The sequence below is a fragment of the Salvelinus alpinus genome, chromosome 34, assembly GCF_045679555.1.
Source record: "Salvelinus alpinus chromosome 34, SLU_Salpinus.1, whole genome shotgun sequence".
Lineage (NCBI taxonomy): Eukaryota > Metazoa > Chordata > Actinopteri > Salmoniformes > Salmonidae > Salvelinus > Salvelinus alpinus.
In genome coordinates this window covers 18,717,784-18,734,964 of record NC_092119.1, presented here as the reverse complement: position 1 = coordinate 18,734,964, position 17,181 = coordinate 18,717,784, and the positions used below count along the sequence as shown (strand labels likewise).

Sequence of the window (17,181 nt, the reverse complement as noted above, 5' to 3'; positions counted from 1 at the left end):
GCCTACATCCGAACACTTGGGGGCACAAAGAAAAAGGGATAGCTTCTTCAGTTCTGCTTCTTTCCTTAAGCAACAACCTGAAGAGGCTGTGTGTGTGTGTGTGTGTGTGTCAGTGTCACCTGGCAGCAGGTCGTAGACAGCAGTGCAGGACAGCCTCTTGAGCAACCCAGGGTTGGCCAGCCTTAGCTCAACACAGGGGTCGTCTGTAGAGCCGAATCCTCCACGTTTCTGGTAGCGGAACTTGGCGTTGGCAGAGTTGCAGTCAGCCCCCGATGCCAGGATGTGCAGCCTCAGGATCTCTGACAGAGTACAGCTGTCCAGGTCCAACTGCTTCAGACTGCAGCCTACGGAGACATGCACTGAAGAGTCAGGCTCTCAGTACAAAAGAAACAAATATGCGAGTGGTTGTATATGAACATTGACTATATTAAAGACTGTAGTCCTTCTCTCACCTTGGTAGAGCTGAGGCCAGGCAGCAGCCAGGGAAGCCACAGCACTGATGGCAGACTGGGTGGGGTCCGCATCATCATCCAGAGCCTCACTCAGATCTGACAACAAGGAAGATTCACACACTGACAAACTAATATATTTTGCAATATGCTAAACCTTGTCATTAGTCTGTCAATCCTACAGCCTGGGTGAAATGTCACCATTGATAACTTTGTATTGCTCCCTACCAAAGTATATTTGGTGACCAATCAGGATGGGTTAAGTAGACTAAATAGGGTGTTGACAGTAAACAAGCGTTGTCGGGGCCCGTTTCTGTCCCTACCTTTGGCATCAACCTCCGCCACCTGGTCGCGGGCCACCTCCTCCTGCTCCTCAGCCAGGGCCTGGAAGATGGCCGACAGGAAGAAGAAGAGCAGCTCACAAAGTGGCCCCTCGGGGTCCGACCCCACCAGGGCCTCCTCCAGAACCTCTGGAACACACAGACAAGGCCCAACAGTCAGAAAACTCCTGACAACACACACTAAACCAGACTGTCACTGTACCAGTGTACTTTCACACAATTAACTATATTCTAATATCAAACATGGGTGATAAACCTAAAGTTGTAGAACCAGTGATTGTATTTTTACAATGTTTTGCTAGTGTTTCTCACCGAGTGTGAGGCCTTCTGGGAACTCGTCCTTGAGGTCAAAGAGCTCTCCGAAGGCTTTGAGGAACTCCAGCACCATGAGAGCATCTCCGAACAGCTCTGCAGGCAGACGGGTCTCCACCGGGACAGGGGCTGGGAGATCCTGGACATGATTCCATGGAGGAGAGTCAGAGGCCAAAACATGCTAACTTTACTTACCAACTTAGAGATCCCATTTAGGACAATGTTTCACAACCTTTGTGTCTTAAAACACAAAAGGCTAACATGGTCGCAGATGTGTTTCTGCTGTATAGCCAACTCATATCGAACACAGAAGTTGCCTATACAGCACCAACTTTCTTGTATCAATTAGAAAAAGTAAGCGTTTCAATTACGGAGGATGAGGCCAAACAAAAACTAGCTAAGGTTGGGGCTGCTCACCTTCAGGTCGTCACACTCCATGTCTTCTCTGGGTTTGCTCCAGATCTTTAGTCTCTCTGCATATTTCTTCTTCTCCTCCTTCAGCTTCTCTCTCTCCTGTAATATAGTATAACGATACATACAGTATAATCTATATTAAGTGATCCGAGACGTTGTATGGTGTACAAATGTAAATTAAAAACCCAGTGACATCGATCAAAAATAACATTAATCGTAACGTACTTTTTCCTTTTCCACTTTCATGCGTTCTTTCTCCTCTTTCCTCCTCTGCCTCTCCTCTTCAAACATATTTTTCATCTCTTCCCTCTTCTTTTCCTTGTCCTCCTTCTCTTTCTTTTTGGCCCCCAGGTCATCTTCCCTCTCCCGATTGGCCTTTTCATGTGCTGAACATGACAGATTTATTGCATAAACAAACGCATATTGTTTTAATGCTTTGAAAGTCACCATTCTTGATATATAGATTAAATGTGGCAGCCAAACCATGGGATCATTCGTACATCTCCTTAGCACTTACACGCTAACAGTGCACTACTTTTTGCACTTACATGATAACAATTATCTACTAATATCCAACTAATCTACTGGACTCACCCGTAGCCATCATCTCCTCTTTCTGCTGCATCAGACGAAGCTTTTCCTCTGCTGCCTTCAGTAAAGGAAATAAATAATCAAAACACAATCGTCTCTTAAAATGCTTCACAAGTCGTACTGAGCAAATTCATGGTGGAAGTCACAAAATGTTAGTATTACAATATAATAAGATTGTTATGATTACTCAGCGAAGATGTTATAACAAAGGGTGTACATATGGGATGTGTCCCAAATGGCACCCTATTCCCTATACAGTGTACGACTTGACCAGGGCCTGTAGGGCCATTTGGGACAACTACAGTGCCAATCCTCACCTCTCGAGGAGAAGAGTCATTCTTGGGCCTGCTCCGCCCTTTAGGAGGAGGACTGAAGACGAACACAGGCGGCTGGTCAGGGAAAAACTGGGAGAAGTGCTGTTCTGCCAACTTGTACTTAGCAACAGTTGATGCCTAAGCATGAAACACAAATAAACTGTTGGCAACAACACTAGCGTAAAATGACAGTTACTTGATTCTAGGGCTGACCCAAATTAGTTGACGAAGATTTTTTTTGTCATCAAGCAGTAGCGCACACACACACCGGGAAGTATTCAGACCCTTAGACTTTTTCCCACATTGTTACATTACAGCCTTATTCTAAAATATATATACAGTGGGGAGAACAAGTATTTGATACACTGCCGATTTTGCAGGTTTTCCTACTTACAAAGCATGTAGAGGTCTGTAATTTTTATCATAGGTACACTTCAACTATGAGAGACGGAATCTAAAACAAAAATCCAGAAAATCACATTGTATGATTTTTAAGTAATTAATTTGCATTTTATTGCATGACATAAGTATTTGATACATCAGAAAAGCAGAACTTAATATTTGGTACAGAAACCTTTGTTTGTAATTACAGAGATCATACGTTTCCTGTAGTTCTTGACTAGGTTTGCACACACTGCAGCAGGGATTTTGGCCCACTCCTCCCTACAGATCTTCTCCAGATCCTTCAGGTTTCGGGGCTGTCGCTGGGCAATACGGAGTTTCAGCTCCCTCCAAAGATTTTCTATTGGGCTCAGGTCTGGAGACTGGCTAGGCCACTCCAGGACCTTGAGATGCTTCTTACGGAGCCACTCCTTAGTTGCCATGGCTGTGTGTTTCGTGTCGTTGTCATGCTGGAAGACCCAGCCACGACCCATCTTCAATGCTCTTACTGAGGGAAGGAGGTTGTTGGCCAAGATCTCGCGATACATGGCCCCATCCATCCTCCCCTCAATACGGTGCAGTCGTCCTGTCCCCTTTGCAGAAAAGCATCCCCAAAGAATGATGTTTCCACCTCCATGCTTCACGGTTGGGATGGTGTTCTTGGGGTTGTACTCATACTTCTTCTTCCTCCAAACACGGCGAGTGGAGTTAGACCAAAAAGCTCTATTTTTGTCTCATCAGACCACATGACCTTCTCCCATTCCTCCTCTGGATCATCCAGATGGTCATTGGCAAACTTCAGACAGGCCTGTACATGCACTGGCTTAAGCAGGGGGACCTTGCGTGCGCTGCAGGATTTTAATCCATGACGGCGTAGTGTGTTACTAATGGTTTTCTTTGAGACTGTGGTCCCAGCTCTCTTCAGGTCATTGACCAGGTCCTGCCGTGTAGTTCTGGGCTGATCCCTCACCTTCCTCATGATCATTGATGCCCCACGAGGTGAAATCTTGCATGGAGCCCCAGACCGAGGGTGATTGACCGTCATCTTGAACTTCTTCCATTTTCTAATAATTGCGCCAACAGTTGTTTCCTTCTCACCAAGCTGCTTGCCTATTGTCCTGTAGCCCATCCCAGCCTTGTGCAGGTCTACAATTTTATCCCTGATGTCCTTACACAGCTCTCTGGTCTTGGCCATTGTGGAGAGGTTGGAGTCTGTTTGATTGAGTGTGTGGACAGGTGTCTTTTTATACAGGTAACGAGTTCAAACAGGTGCAGTTAATACAGGTAATGAGTGGAGAACAGGAGGGCTTCTTAAAGAAAAACTAACAGGTCTGTGAGAGCCGGAATTCTTACTGGTTGGTAGGTGATCAAATACTTATGTCATGCAATAAAATGCAAATTAATTATTTAAAAATCATACAATGTGATTTTCTGGATTTTTGTTTTAGATTCCGTCTCTCACAGTTGAAGTGTACCTATGATCAAAATTACAGACCTCTACATGCTTTGTAAGTAGGAAAACCTGCAAAATCGGCAGTGTATCAAATACTTGTTCTCCCCACTGTATATATTTTTAATTCCCCTCAACTGACACACAATAACCCATGATGACAAAGCAAAAACAGGTTAAGAAATTTTTGCAAATGTATTAAAAATTAAACTGAAATATCACATTTACATAAGTATTCAGACCTTTCCCTCAGTACTTTGCTGAAGCATCTTTGGCAGTGATTACAGCCTTGAGTCTTCTTGGGTAACCGCTATAAGCTTCTTAGGTAACCGCTACAATTTTCTGCCATTCTTCTCTGCAGATCCTCTCAAGCTGTGTCAGGTTGGATGGGAAGCGTCGCAGCACAACTATTTTTCAGGTCTCTCCAGATGTTCGATCAGGTTCAAGTCCGGGCTCTGGCTGGGCCACTTAAGGACATTGAGACTTGTCCCGAAGCCAGTCCTGCGTTGTCTTGGCTGTCTGCTTAGGGTCGTTGTCCTGTTAACCTGCTCAGGGCCTCCGACTGGGCTTCAGCAAGGATCTCTCTGTACTTCGCTCCGTTCATCTTTGCCTCAATCGCTCAGTCCCTGCCACTGAAAAACATCCCCACAGCATGATGCTGCTACCACGCTCCCCATAGGGATGGTGCCAGGTTTCCTCCAGACGTGATGTTTGGCATTCAGGCCAAAGAGATCAATATTGGTTTCATCAGACCAGAGAACTTTGTTTCTCATGGTCAGAGTCCTTTAAGAAGACTCCAAGCAGGCTGTCATGTGCCTTTTACTGAGGAGTGGCTTCCATCTGGTCACTACCATAAAGGCCTGATTGGTGGAGTGCTGCAGAGAGATGGTTGTCCTTCTGGAAGGTTCTCCCATCTCCACAGAGGCACTCTAGAGCTCTGTCAGAGTGACCATCGGAATCTTGGTCACCTCCCTGACCAAGGCCCTTCTCCCCCTATTGCTCAGTTTGGCCAGCTCTAGGAAGAGTCTTGGTGGTTCCAAACTTCTTCCATTTAAGAATGATGGAGGGAACAGTGTTCTTGGGGACCTTCAATGCTGCAGAAATGTTTTAGTACCCTTCCCCAGATATGTGCCTCGACACAATCCTGTCTTGGAGCTCTACAGACAATTCTTTCGACCTCATGGCTTGGTTTTTGCTCTGACATGCTCTGTCAACTGTGGGACCTTATATAGACAGGTGTGTCTTTCCAAATCATGTCCAATCAATTGAATTTACCACAGGTGGACTCCAATCAAGTTGTAGAAACATCAAAGATGATCAATGGAAACAGGCTGTACTGGAGCTCAATTTCGAGTCTCATATCAAAGGGTCTGAATACTTATAAGGTATGTTTATTTTTTATAAAAATGTGAACATTTCTAAAAACATGTTTTCACTTTGTAATTATGGGGTATTGGGTGTAGATTTTAAATTTTAGAATAAGGCTGCAATGTAGCAAAATGTGGAAGAAGTCAAGGGGTCTGAGTACTTTCCGAACGAACAGCTGTGTCTGTCCCAAGCTCACTGGTGCAGGAAACTGAAGGCCCAGAAATGTGATACAATGTTGCAAGTTCACTAGCACCAGCTTCAGGCCTGAGCCAAGTTAATACGTTTTCCAGTTCATTGCAGACAGGCCATGCGTAGACAATGTGATTTAATGTTTAATTTGTTAGATTTAAGTAGGCAATATTTATTTTATTGAACCTTTATTTAACTAGGCAAGTCAGTTAAGAACAAATTCTTATTTACAATGACGGCCTGCCAAGAGGCACAAGACCTCCTGCGGGAACGGGGGCTGGGATTAAATAGAAGTTAAACCTAAAAAGTATCATTTTCTTTTAGATATATTTTTATTAAATCACATGACAATGATTGAGATATGAAGACTTATTATAAATGAAACTGTTATACACAAAAATGTTAATATGAAAAACATCTGCGTGCCAGTTATTGGTAGAATTGGTAAGAAATTGGCATTCCACATGAGAACGGTTGCCGACTCCTCGTATAGCCTATTATAAGCAACTTCAGGAGAGTAATGACACTGCGAAAGCCAGCAGTAGTTTGAAGAGAATGGTTGGGTCATCTAGATCTCTGGCTCCTTCGAGTCATTTCTGTGTTATTTCATCGAACAGTAAGCTTAAAGCATCAGATAAGCTCAATGCATACAGTGGATTTTATTTAAAAAACACATAGGGTCTGTCTATATGGAAAAATACACATTTAACATTTACAAATCGATTGGTCGAAAGAACAGACACATTTTGGTTGACCAAGGTTCTCTAGTCGGGGACAGCCCTACTTGATTGAAATGGCCACAAGATCCTTAGAGTTTTTGCTTAAAAAGGAACTCACACACCAACGGGCATATTTCATAATACTTTAAAGATCAATCTTAATACCTTGATCATAACGACTCCGTTCTGTGGTTCACAGTGCTGTTTGAGCAGCAGCTTTAGTCTGTCTCGTGAAAACGTGTTCTTCTTACGGCTAAAATAAGCGAGCAAGAGACAGGAATAACGGTTAGTGGTTCCGTTTAAAAAGTCAGAGGGGATTAACTGTTGAATAAGAACAATGCAAGCCAACAGAACATTGTTAGTTAGTAGGTTAGTCTCACCTCATCTGACCAGCCTTGGTGAATATGGGAACACTGCCTTCCTTGATGGGCCGTACTTTGTACTTGAACACAGACGGGTTGACAGATTTCTTTTTCTTGCTTTAAACATGACAAGGGGGGGAACAAAAAGGTATTAATCCATGCTAACAAAGAAACTAAACAGGGGCAAAGACTTGGTGTGCATGTGCAATGGCACCCTAGTCCCTAAAAAGTGCACTACTTTTGATCATAGGGAATAGGATGCAGCTCTGAATAGCTTGGCTTACAGACTGACCCATTGGCCTTTGATTTGGGGCTTTTAGGAGTGTCGTCCTCCTCACTGTCACTGATGACGATGAAGTCCCCCTCCATCTGAAGTTTGGCATGCCCATTGACCAGCCCGTTGGAATGGTGGGGAGACTGCACATCCAGGATTTCACATAACTGCCTGTAGGAAATATTCAAAACACATTTCAATTGATTGAAAAACACAGCACTTAAGGCGATACGGCCTCTGCAGAAGTCAGGGCATTTATACTTCTTCCACTTTGTGTAGCAGAGCTGTTGTGAAGGAAGTTGTCAAGGAAGTGAGCTTGTTTAACTTCTTATGGCTGCAGGGGCAGTATTGAGTAGCTTGGATGAAAGGTACACAGAGGTGCCCATAGTAAACTGCCTGCTCCTCAGTCCCAGTTGCTAATATATGCATATTATTATTCGTATTGGATAGAAAACACTCTGAAGTTTCTAAAACTGTTTGAATTATGTCTGTAAGTATAACAGAACTCATATGGCAGGCAAAAACCTGAGAAGTTCCACTTCCTTTTTGGATTTTTTCTGAGGTGGCAGATTTTCAACCAAGCTCTCATTGAAATTACAGCGAGATATTGATGTTTTCACTTCCCACGGCTTCCACTAGATGTCAACAGTCAATAGAACTTTCTGATGACTAATGTGAAGGGGGGCCGAAGGAGACAGGAATTAGTCACCACTGCCACGAGCTGACCATGCTTTCACCATGCGCGTTCAAATGAGGAGGACCTCCGTTCCACCGCTCATCTGAAGTCAATCTAATTCTCCAGTTGTAACGTTATTCAAGATGTATGTTATCAACATTCTAAAGATTGATTCAGTACATCGTTTGACATGTTTCTACTGACTGTTACGGGACTTTTGGACATTTCGTCACGTTATAGTGGACGTGCTTTGTGACTTTGGAATTGTTTACCAAACGCGCTAACCAAAGTAGTTAATTGGACATAAATAACAGACATTATCGAACAAATTAAGCATTTATTGTGGACCTGGGATTCCTAGGACTGCATTTTGATGAAGTTCAAAGGTAAGGAAACATTTATCATGTATTTTCTGGTTTCTGTTGACTCCAAAATGGCAGCTAATTTTATTATATTTCTGAGCGCATCTCAGATTATTGCATGGGTTGTTTTTTCCGTAAAGTTTTTTTGAAATCTGACACAGCGGTTGCATTAAGGAGAGGTATATCTATAATTCCATGTGTATAACTTGTATTATCATCTACATTTATGATGAGTATTTCTGTTGAAACGATGTGGCTATGCAAAATCAATTCATGTTTTTGGAACTAGTGAATGTAACGCGCCAATGTAAACTCAGATTTTGAACTTTATCAAACAAAACATCCATGTATTGTGTAACATGAAGTCCTATGAGTGTCATCTGATTAAGATCATCAAAGGTTAGTGATTAATCTTCTCTATTTCTGCTTTATTTCGCTGAAAAAATGGCTGTGCTTATTGTGGTTTGGTGGTGACCTAACATAATCGTTTGTAGTGCTTTCGCTGAAAAGCATATTTGAAATCGGACACTTTGGTGGTATTAACAACAAGATTACTGTTAAAATGATATAAGACACATGTATGTTTGAGGAATTTTAATTATGAGATTTCTGTTGTTTGAATTTGACGCCCTGCACTTCACTGGCTGCTGTCATATCGATCCCGGTAGCGGGATGCAGCCATAAGAAGTTAAACAGGATCTTACCGCCGCCACCTACTGTCAACCAATCATGTCAATGCGGAGCTATACGGAGCCCTCCGCTGACTTCCGGGTAAAGTGAGCAGTGTGAAGCAGGCGGATAGGCGGTTATGTTTGCATGTCTCGACCGCCGCCTCTCCCGAGCCCATTGAGGAGTTGCAACGTCATAACCAGCAATTGGTGAGAACAATGGGGGCAAAAACACACACAGTTGAAGTCAGAAGTTGACATACACCTTAGCCAAATACATTTCAACTCAGTTTCACAATTCCTGACATTTAATCCTTGTAAAAATTCCCTGTCTTAGGTCAGTTAGGATCAGCACTTTAAGAATGAAATGTCAGAATAGAGAGAATTATTTCTTTCAGCATAATTTCTTTCATCACATTCCCGGTGGGTCAGAAGTTTACATACACTCAAGTTGTATTTGGTAGCACTGCCTTTAAATAGTTTCACTTGGGTCAAACGTGTCAGGTAGCCTTCCACAAGCTTCCCACAATAAGTTGTGTGAATTTTGGCCCATTCCTCCTGACAGAGCTGGTGTAACTGAGTCAGGTTTGCAGGCCTCCTTGCTCGCATACGCTTTCAGTTCTGCCCACAGATTTTCTATGGGTTTGAGGTCAGAGCTTTGTGATGGCCACTCCAATACCTTGACTTTGCTGTCCTTAAGCCATTTTGCCACAACTTTGGAAGTATGCGTGGGGTCATTGTCCATTTGGAAGACCCATTTGCGAACAAGCTTTAACTTCCTGACTGATGTCTTGAGATGTTGCTTCAATATATCCACATCATTTTCTCCCTCATGATGCCATAATTTTTATGAAGTGCACCAGTCCCTCCTGCAGCAAAGCACCCCCACAACATGATGCTGCCATCCCCGTGCTTCACGGTTGGGATGGTGTTCTCTGGCTTGCAAGCATCCCCCTTTTTCCTCCAAACATAACGATGGGCATTATGGCCAAACAGTTCTATTGTTGTCTCATCAGACCAGAGGACATTTCTCCAAAAGTACAATATTGTCCCCATGTGCAGTTGCAAACCATAGTCTGGCTTTTATATGGTGGTTTTGGAGCAGTGGCTTCTTCCTTGCTGAGCGGCCTTTCAGGTTATGTCGATATAGGACTCGTTTTACTGTGGATATAGATACTTTTGTACCTGTTTCCTCCAGCATCTTCACAAGTACCTTTGCTGTTGTTCTGGGATTGATTTGCACTTTTTGCACCAAAGTACATTCATCTCTAGGAGACAGAACGCATCTCCTTCCTGAGTGGTATGATGGCTGCGTGGTCCCATGGTGTTCATGCTTGCGTACTATTGTTTGTACAGATAAATGTGGTACCTTCAGGCGTTTGGAAATTGCTCCCAAGGATGAACCAGACTGGTGGAGGTCTACAGAGTTTGAAGGTAGGCCTTGAAATACATCCACAGGTACACCTCCAATTGACTCAAATTATGTCAATTAGCCTATCAGAAGCTTCTAAAGCTGGAATTTCCCAAGCTGTTTAAAGGCACAGTCAAGTTAGTGTATGTAAACTTCTGACCCACTGGAATTGTGATACAGTGAATTATAAGTGAAATAATCTGTCTGTAAACAATTGTTGGGAAAATTATTTGTGTCATGCACAAAGTAGATGTCCTAACCGACTTGCCAAAACTATAGTTTGTTAACAAGAAATGTGGAGTGGTTGAAAAACGAGTTAATGACTCCAATCTAAGTGTATGTAAACTTTCGACTTCAACTGTGTGTGTAGTATATATATATATATATATATGTGTGTGTAGTATATATATATAGAATGAAAGTGTTTGTTTTGTTGCCCAATGCATTGGTAAGTCACGTAGGAGATAGCAAATAGGAAACAAAGCTAAATCACTGAAAACCCCTGTATTACAAGTCCATGGGGCTTCTAAGGTCCAGTTAGAGCTCTACTACCCCACCTCAGTAGTTCTCAACATTATACATTTACATTTAAGTCATTTAGCAGACGCTCTTACCCAGAGCGACTTACAAATTGGTGCATTCACCTTATGATATCCAGTGGAACAACCACTTTACAATAGTGCATCTAACTCTTTTAAGGGGGGGGGGGTTAGAAGGATTACTTTATCCTATCCTAGGTATTCCTTAAAGAGGTGGGGTTTCAGGTGTCTCCGGAAGGTGGTGATTGACTCCGCTGACCTGGCGTCGTGAGGGAGTTTGTTCCACCATTGGGGTGCCAGAGCAGCGAACAGTTTTGACTGGGCTGAGCGGGAACTGTACTTCCTCAGAGGTAGGGAGGCGAGCAGGCCAGAGGTGGATGAACGCAGTGCCCTTGTTTGGGTGTAGGGCCTGATCAGAGCCTTATACAGTGGGTTATTTTCATCAATAACTAAGGTATGGCTAGTACTCAGGTATCATTAACATTTTGAAGCTGAGCCATTTGCTTGTGCTCTGCTGCGTAGTACATATCACGTCAGAAGTGCTTCAACCTCTTCAAATAAGACTAGAACATTGTCTGACTCCACGGGAGATATTATTTTACCGAAAATAAAATGTTCCTTGAGTTGAGTGACAAAAAGTAGCTGGTTCACAGCTAACTGCTCTCAGTCTCGTCACCAAGCAGAGGTGTTGCTATGGATACTCAAGTCATGCACAGAGTGTATGCAGCGCAGGACAGACGAGCAGGTAATGGAAGTTATTTCTGATTTAGGGCAGAACCTGTGCTTTAATGTAACAGAAGCAAATTTGGCCTAGGTAGGGTCGGGTCTCAACGTCACGAGCATGGATAGGACTTAAAATTCATTCCGTGCATTTATTTAGATCCATATGCCCAGTGGCTTCTATAATCTAGTAGCCACAGGATAAGGGCGGTGAGGAGACAGCATACAGAGGGGAGGTCTGAGACTAAGTGTGGTCCCAGGACAACAACCTCTCCTTCAACGTCAATAAAACCAAGGAGCTGATCGTGGACTACAGGAGTAAGAGCACGCCACCATTCACCCCCACAATGGCGCACGACATCCACACTGCTCAAATCAAAAAGGCCAACGAATATTTTTTGTTGCATAATAATGTTGGCAAAAGACTACCCTTAGTAGGAATGGTAACTATAGACTTAATGTTATCGGTACCTGGCTGCTCTTCAGTAGCTAACAAGAAATACATTTAAAAATGTACAATCAGGGCTCTCCCTAGGATTTTCTGAGATGGTGGTGCTGATGTAGGCCTAATTTTTTATGAATCTCCAGCTTCAGTGATTTTTGCAGTTCGTTACAGTCATTGGCAGCAGAGAACTGGAAGGAAAGACGACCAAAGGAGGAATTGGCTTTGGGGGTGACCAGTGAGATATACCTGCTGGAGCGTGTGCTACGAGTGGGTGCTGCTATGGTGACCAGTGAGCTGAGATAAGGCGGGGCTTTACCTAGCAGAGACTTGTAGATAACCTGTAGCCAGTGGGTTTGGCGACGAGTATGAAGCGAGGGCCAACCAACGAGAGCGTACAGGTCGCAATGGTGGGTAGTGTATGGGGCTTTGGTGACAAAACGGATGGCACTGTGATAGACTGCATCCAGTTTGTTGAGTAGAGTGTTGGAGGCTATTTTATAGATGACATCACCGAAGTCAAGGATGGTCAGTTTTACGAGGGTATGTTTGGCAGCATGAGTGAAGGATGCTTTCTTGCAATATAGGAAGCCGATTATAGATTACATTTTGGATTGGAGAAGCTTAATGTGAGTCTGGAAGGAGAGTTTACAGTCTAACCAGACACCTAGGTATTTGTAGTTGTCACGTATTCTAAGTCAGAGCCGTCCAGAGTAGTGATGCTGGACGGGCGAGCAGGTGTGGGCAGTGATCGGTTGAATAGCATGCATTTAGTTTTACTTGCATTTAAAAGCAGTTGGAGGCCACGGAAGGAGAGTTGTATGGCATTGAAGCTCGTCTGGAAGTTAGTTAACACAGTGTCCAAAGAAGGGCCAGAAGTATACAGAATGGGGTCGTCTGCGTAGAGGTGGATCAGAGAATCACCAGCAGCAAGAGCAACATCATTGATGTATACAGAGAAGAGAGTCGGCACGAGGATTGAACCCTGTGGCACCCCCATAGAGACGGCCAGAGGTCTGGACAACAGGCCCTCCGATTTGACACACTGAACTCTATCAGAGAAGTAGTTGGTGAACCAGGCGAGGCAATTATTTGAGAAACCAAGGCTGTCGAGTCCACCACTTTCTTATTGGCAATTGACAGAGTTGAAAGCCTTGGCCAGGTCGATGAATACGGCTGCACAGTAATGTCTCTTATCGATGGCAGTTATGATGTCGTTTAGAACCTTGAGCGTGGCTGAGGTGCACCCATGACCAGATCTGAAACCAGATTGCATAGCGGAGAAGGTACGATGGGATTCTACATTTCCGGTAATCTGTTTGTTAACTTGGCTTTCGAAGACCTTAGAAAGACAGGGTAAGATAGATATAGGTCTGTAGCAGTTTGGGTCTAGAGTGTCACCCCCTTTGAAGAGGGGGATGACCGCGGCAGCTTTCCAATCTTTGGGAATCTCAGACGATACGAAAGAGAGGTTGAAAAGGCTAGTAATAGGGGTTGCAACAATTTCGGCAGATCATTTTAGAAAGAGGGTCCAGATTGTCTAACCTGGCTGATTTGTAGGGGTCCAGATTTTGCAGCTCTTTCAGAACATCAGCTACCTGGATTTGGGTGAAGGAGAAATGGTGGGGGCTTTGGCGGATTGCTATGGAGGGTGCCGGGCAGTTGACCGGGGTAGGGGGTAGCCAGGTGGAAAGCATGGCCAGCCGTAGAGAAATGCTTATTGAAATTCTCAATTATAGTGGATTTATCGGTGGTGACAGTGTTTCCCAGCCTCAGAGCAGTGGCCAGCTGGGAGGGGGTCTTATTCTCCATGGACTTTACAGTGTCACAGAACTTTTGAGAGTTAGTACTACAGGATGCAAATTTCTGTTTGAAAAAGCTAGCCTTAGCTTTCCTAACTGCCTGTGTATATTTGTTCCTAACTTCCCTAAAAAGTTGCATATCACGGGGGCTATTCGATGCTAATGCAGAACGCCACAGGATGTTTTTGTGCTGGTCAAGGGCAGACAGGTCTGGAGTGAACCAAGGACTATATCTATTCCTAGTTCTACATTTTTTGAATGGGGCATGCTTATTTAAGATGGTGAGGAAGGCACTTTTAAAGAATAACCAGGCATCATCTACAGACTGGATGAGGTCAATGTTAGGTAGGGGGGAGGTCCAGAAGGAGTCAGTCAACTTCCCACTCAGGAAGTTGAAGAAATTATATACAGTACCAGTCAAAAGTTTGGACACACACTCATTCAAAGATATCTTTATTTTTTTTACTATTTTCTACATTGTAGAACAATAGTGAAGTCATCAAAACTATGAAATAACAAATAAGGAATCATGTAGTAACCAAAAAAGTGTTAGATTCTCAAAGTAGCCACCCTTTGCCTTGAAGACAGCTTTGGACATTCTTGGCAATCTCTCAACCACCTTCATGAGGTAGTCACCTGGAATATATTTCAATTAACAAGTGTTCAATTAACAACATCTTAAAACTGCATTGTTGGTGTTGGTTAAGGGCTTGTAAGTAAGCATTTCACTGTAAGGTGAAATGTGACACAATTTGATTTGAGACTTGTCTGGGCCAAGAAACAGGATCAATGGACATTAGACAGATTTTTGGTTCCAATCGACATGTCTTCGTGAGATGCAGAGTAGATGAACAGACGATCTCTGTATGTGCAGTTCCCACCATGAAGCATGGAGATGGTGCTTTGCTGCTGGCACAGATTTATTTAGAATTCAAGGCACACTTAACCAGCATGGCTACCACAGTGATTTGTTTAACACTTCTTTTGGTTATTACATGATTCCATGTGCTATTTCGTGGTTTTGACATCGTCACTATTATTCTACAATATAGAAAATAGTAAAAATAAAGAAATCCTTGAATGAGTGTGTGTCCAAACTTTTGACTGGTACTGTACATATTACCTCGACTAACCTGTACCCCCTGAATATAGCCTCGTTATTAATGCTAGTTTATTTTTTACTTTGTAAGTAAGAATTTCACAGTAAGGTATACACCAGTTGTATTCGGTGCATTGTGACGAATACAATTTGGTGCCCCTCTCCAAACAGATCATAGCCAACTCTCAACCACATTGACAAAAATCCATGTATTGGTTTACTACAGAGAACATGATTTCACTGTCAAAGAGCTGGGATCTACATTCACCGAGGTAATGCTAGTGAACATAAATAAAACACAAGACATTGGATGAATACTCCTTTGGCTAAATACGGGAGCTATCAAAGCACTGACTCATAGGGAGAGAACGTAAAATGCATTGTAGTCCTTCAAGGTGGTATAAGGTGGTAAGGTGGTATAAAACCAAATTATATCAGACCCCTGGTTAGAAGTGAAACTGATGACACTAGATGAGGTCATATGTATAAAATAAAGTGAAACTGATGACTGTCGGGGAGGTCATCATATGGATAGAATCAACACATTACCCGACACTGGTGCAGCTCAGAACACCCAGATTACAGTAAAGTTGAGTACAACTGATGATGCTTGGTGAGGTCATGTGGTTAAATTAACACCTTACCTGGTATCGGAGCGGGTCACAACGTCCACAATCTCCCCGGGGAAGAACCTCTCCTTGACGTAAGAATACACATCATCACAGATCTCGTGGAGCCGGGTACGGTATGTGAGGGCTGTGAGGTGCAGCAGGGGGATCACCAGAGCTGAGGGGAAGCTCTGGAGGCTCTGACGACCTCTCTTCTCACAGTCCAGAGCTTCCAGGTAGGTCAGGCCAGGCTTGCCCGTCACCGCACAGCTCCACACCAGGCTGTTGCACAGGATGGTCCTCTCAAAGAAGTCACTTGTGGGGAGACAGGGTGATTCGAGTCAGTACAGGTAATTGCATATTCCCTACAGTGTAACGTTACTACTTTTGACAAGGGCCCTAATATTTAAGGGCATGAAATTGCTCACTAATTTTGCATGTTGGACTGGACACATGCAAAATATTGCTGCCCACATAATCATAGGAGGAAACGAAAACCAATGCTCACCCCAAATCAGCATTAAAAACATAACACAACCTCACTTGCACAACATGAACATATACCTTGCTCATCTGTGTACACTGTAAACATCGAGATGCTTTTCCAGTTTCTGCATCGATAGGACCTCAAAGTCTTCCAAAGTCATGTTGAGCAGTCGGTCACACATGCTGACTAAATACAATTCCAAAGAAATTATACCTTAAAACAAAACCACAAATATAAAAGTCCATCTTCAAAATAGTGATAAAATAATGAACAGAACTAAAAGATGTCTGTCACTGTCCTTCTACTAAATTTACAGTAACATGCGAACTTGCGGTCTATCTGGAATGAAGGCCAGGGTGAAAATTGTTTACCTTTCAAGACCCCCTTGAAATAAGTCAGAGTATTATTCGTAGGCAAATCCTACATAAACAGTTTGTCTATGCTATGGGTTACAAATTGATAAAATATTTCACTATAAAACTTCCCAAATAAACACACTAGTTAACATGTTGCTTCCTAGTTAGCTAGCTATAAACAATCACACAACAATAGCCCTGCCCACGTTCCACACGCGAACTGAGACAAGACGAGTTGTGATGAGCGCGAACTGCTCTGCTCTCATTTTAGGACTATGCAAAAGTATCTAAGAGAGCATACGATAACTTCTAACAAGACTGGGTAGATTTACCAACCAGTTACTCGATGGATATGACAGTAAATTACGGCAATAATTATAACCTAGTCAAATAAAGTTGACTCAAGTTGGATATTTTGCAACGCTAGCTTCAAGCTGGCTAGCAGGCCCAAATACTTGGTCAACACGGCTGGTAACGTTAAATGGTAGTTGCTCCAACTACTAGCTAGCTATAGTAGCCGCTAAACTAGCGGTGATCAAGCTGGCTACACCTGACAAACTAAGTTTGACAACTGGATAGAAATAACAGTTCTGACCCATTTTCATCTGATGACTAGCTAAATAGGTGTCAACCAGACAATACATTATTAATGATTTACCAACTAGTTTATAATAAGTAGTACTTTGTCCATCTTCCAGCACTGCAGAGGATTTTAGCTTCTTAGCAAGCTAGCTAATGTTTGCTGTCACTATGGTTAAACTTTCCTAACTTGAGTTGAGCCAAAATCGGATGGTCATTTGATAGTTAACTAACATTGATCATTCTTGAATGTTAATGCATTTATCAG

General features: G+C 43.1%; 1 protein-coding gene across 10 annotated transcripts in view; it reads right to left on the bottom strand.

The window, feature by feature from the left end:
- The window catches only part of LOC139563835 (bromodomain adjacent to zinc finger domain protein 1A-like), a 38,566-nt gene that overhangs the window by 20,774 nt on the left and 611 nt on the right, over positions 1-17,181 (bottom strand). For 7 of the 10 annotated variants that reach the window (XM_071382766.1, XM_071382769.1, XM_071382771.1 and 4 more), the window contains exons 3-14: positions 15,528-15,806; positions 7,183-7,335; positions 6,909-7,007; positions 6,694-6,781; positions 2,425-2,559; positions 2,111-2,165; positions 1,742-1,902; positions 1,520-1,615; positions 1,103-1,241; positions 773-919; positions 453-548; positions 120-344 (exon numbers count right to left, since the gene is read on the bottom strand). In XM_071382766.1, the coding sequence (XP_071238867.1) occupies positions 120-344; positions 453-548; positions 773-919; positions 1,103-1,241; positions 1,520-1,615; positions 1,742-1,902; positions 2,111-2,165; positions 2,425-2,559; positions 6,694-6,781; positions 6,909-7,007; positions 7,183-7,335; positions 15,528-15,806 (1,673 nt within the window). Of the gene's footprint in view, positions 1-119; positions 345-452; positions 549-772; positions 920-1,102; positions 1,242-1,519; positions 1,616-1,741; positions 1,903-2,110; positions 2,166-2,424; positions 2,560-6,693; positions 6,782-6,908; positions 7,008-7,174; positions 7,336-15,527; positions 15,807-16,055; positions 16,196-17,181 lie in introns of those variants that run through there. The other 3 variants (XM_071382774.1, XM_071382772.1, XM_071382775.1) reach the window with 3 other exon arrangements.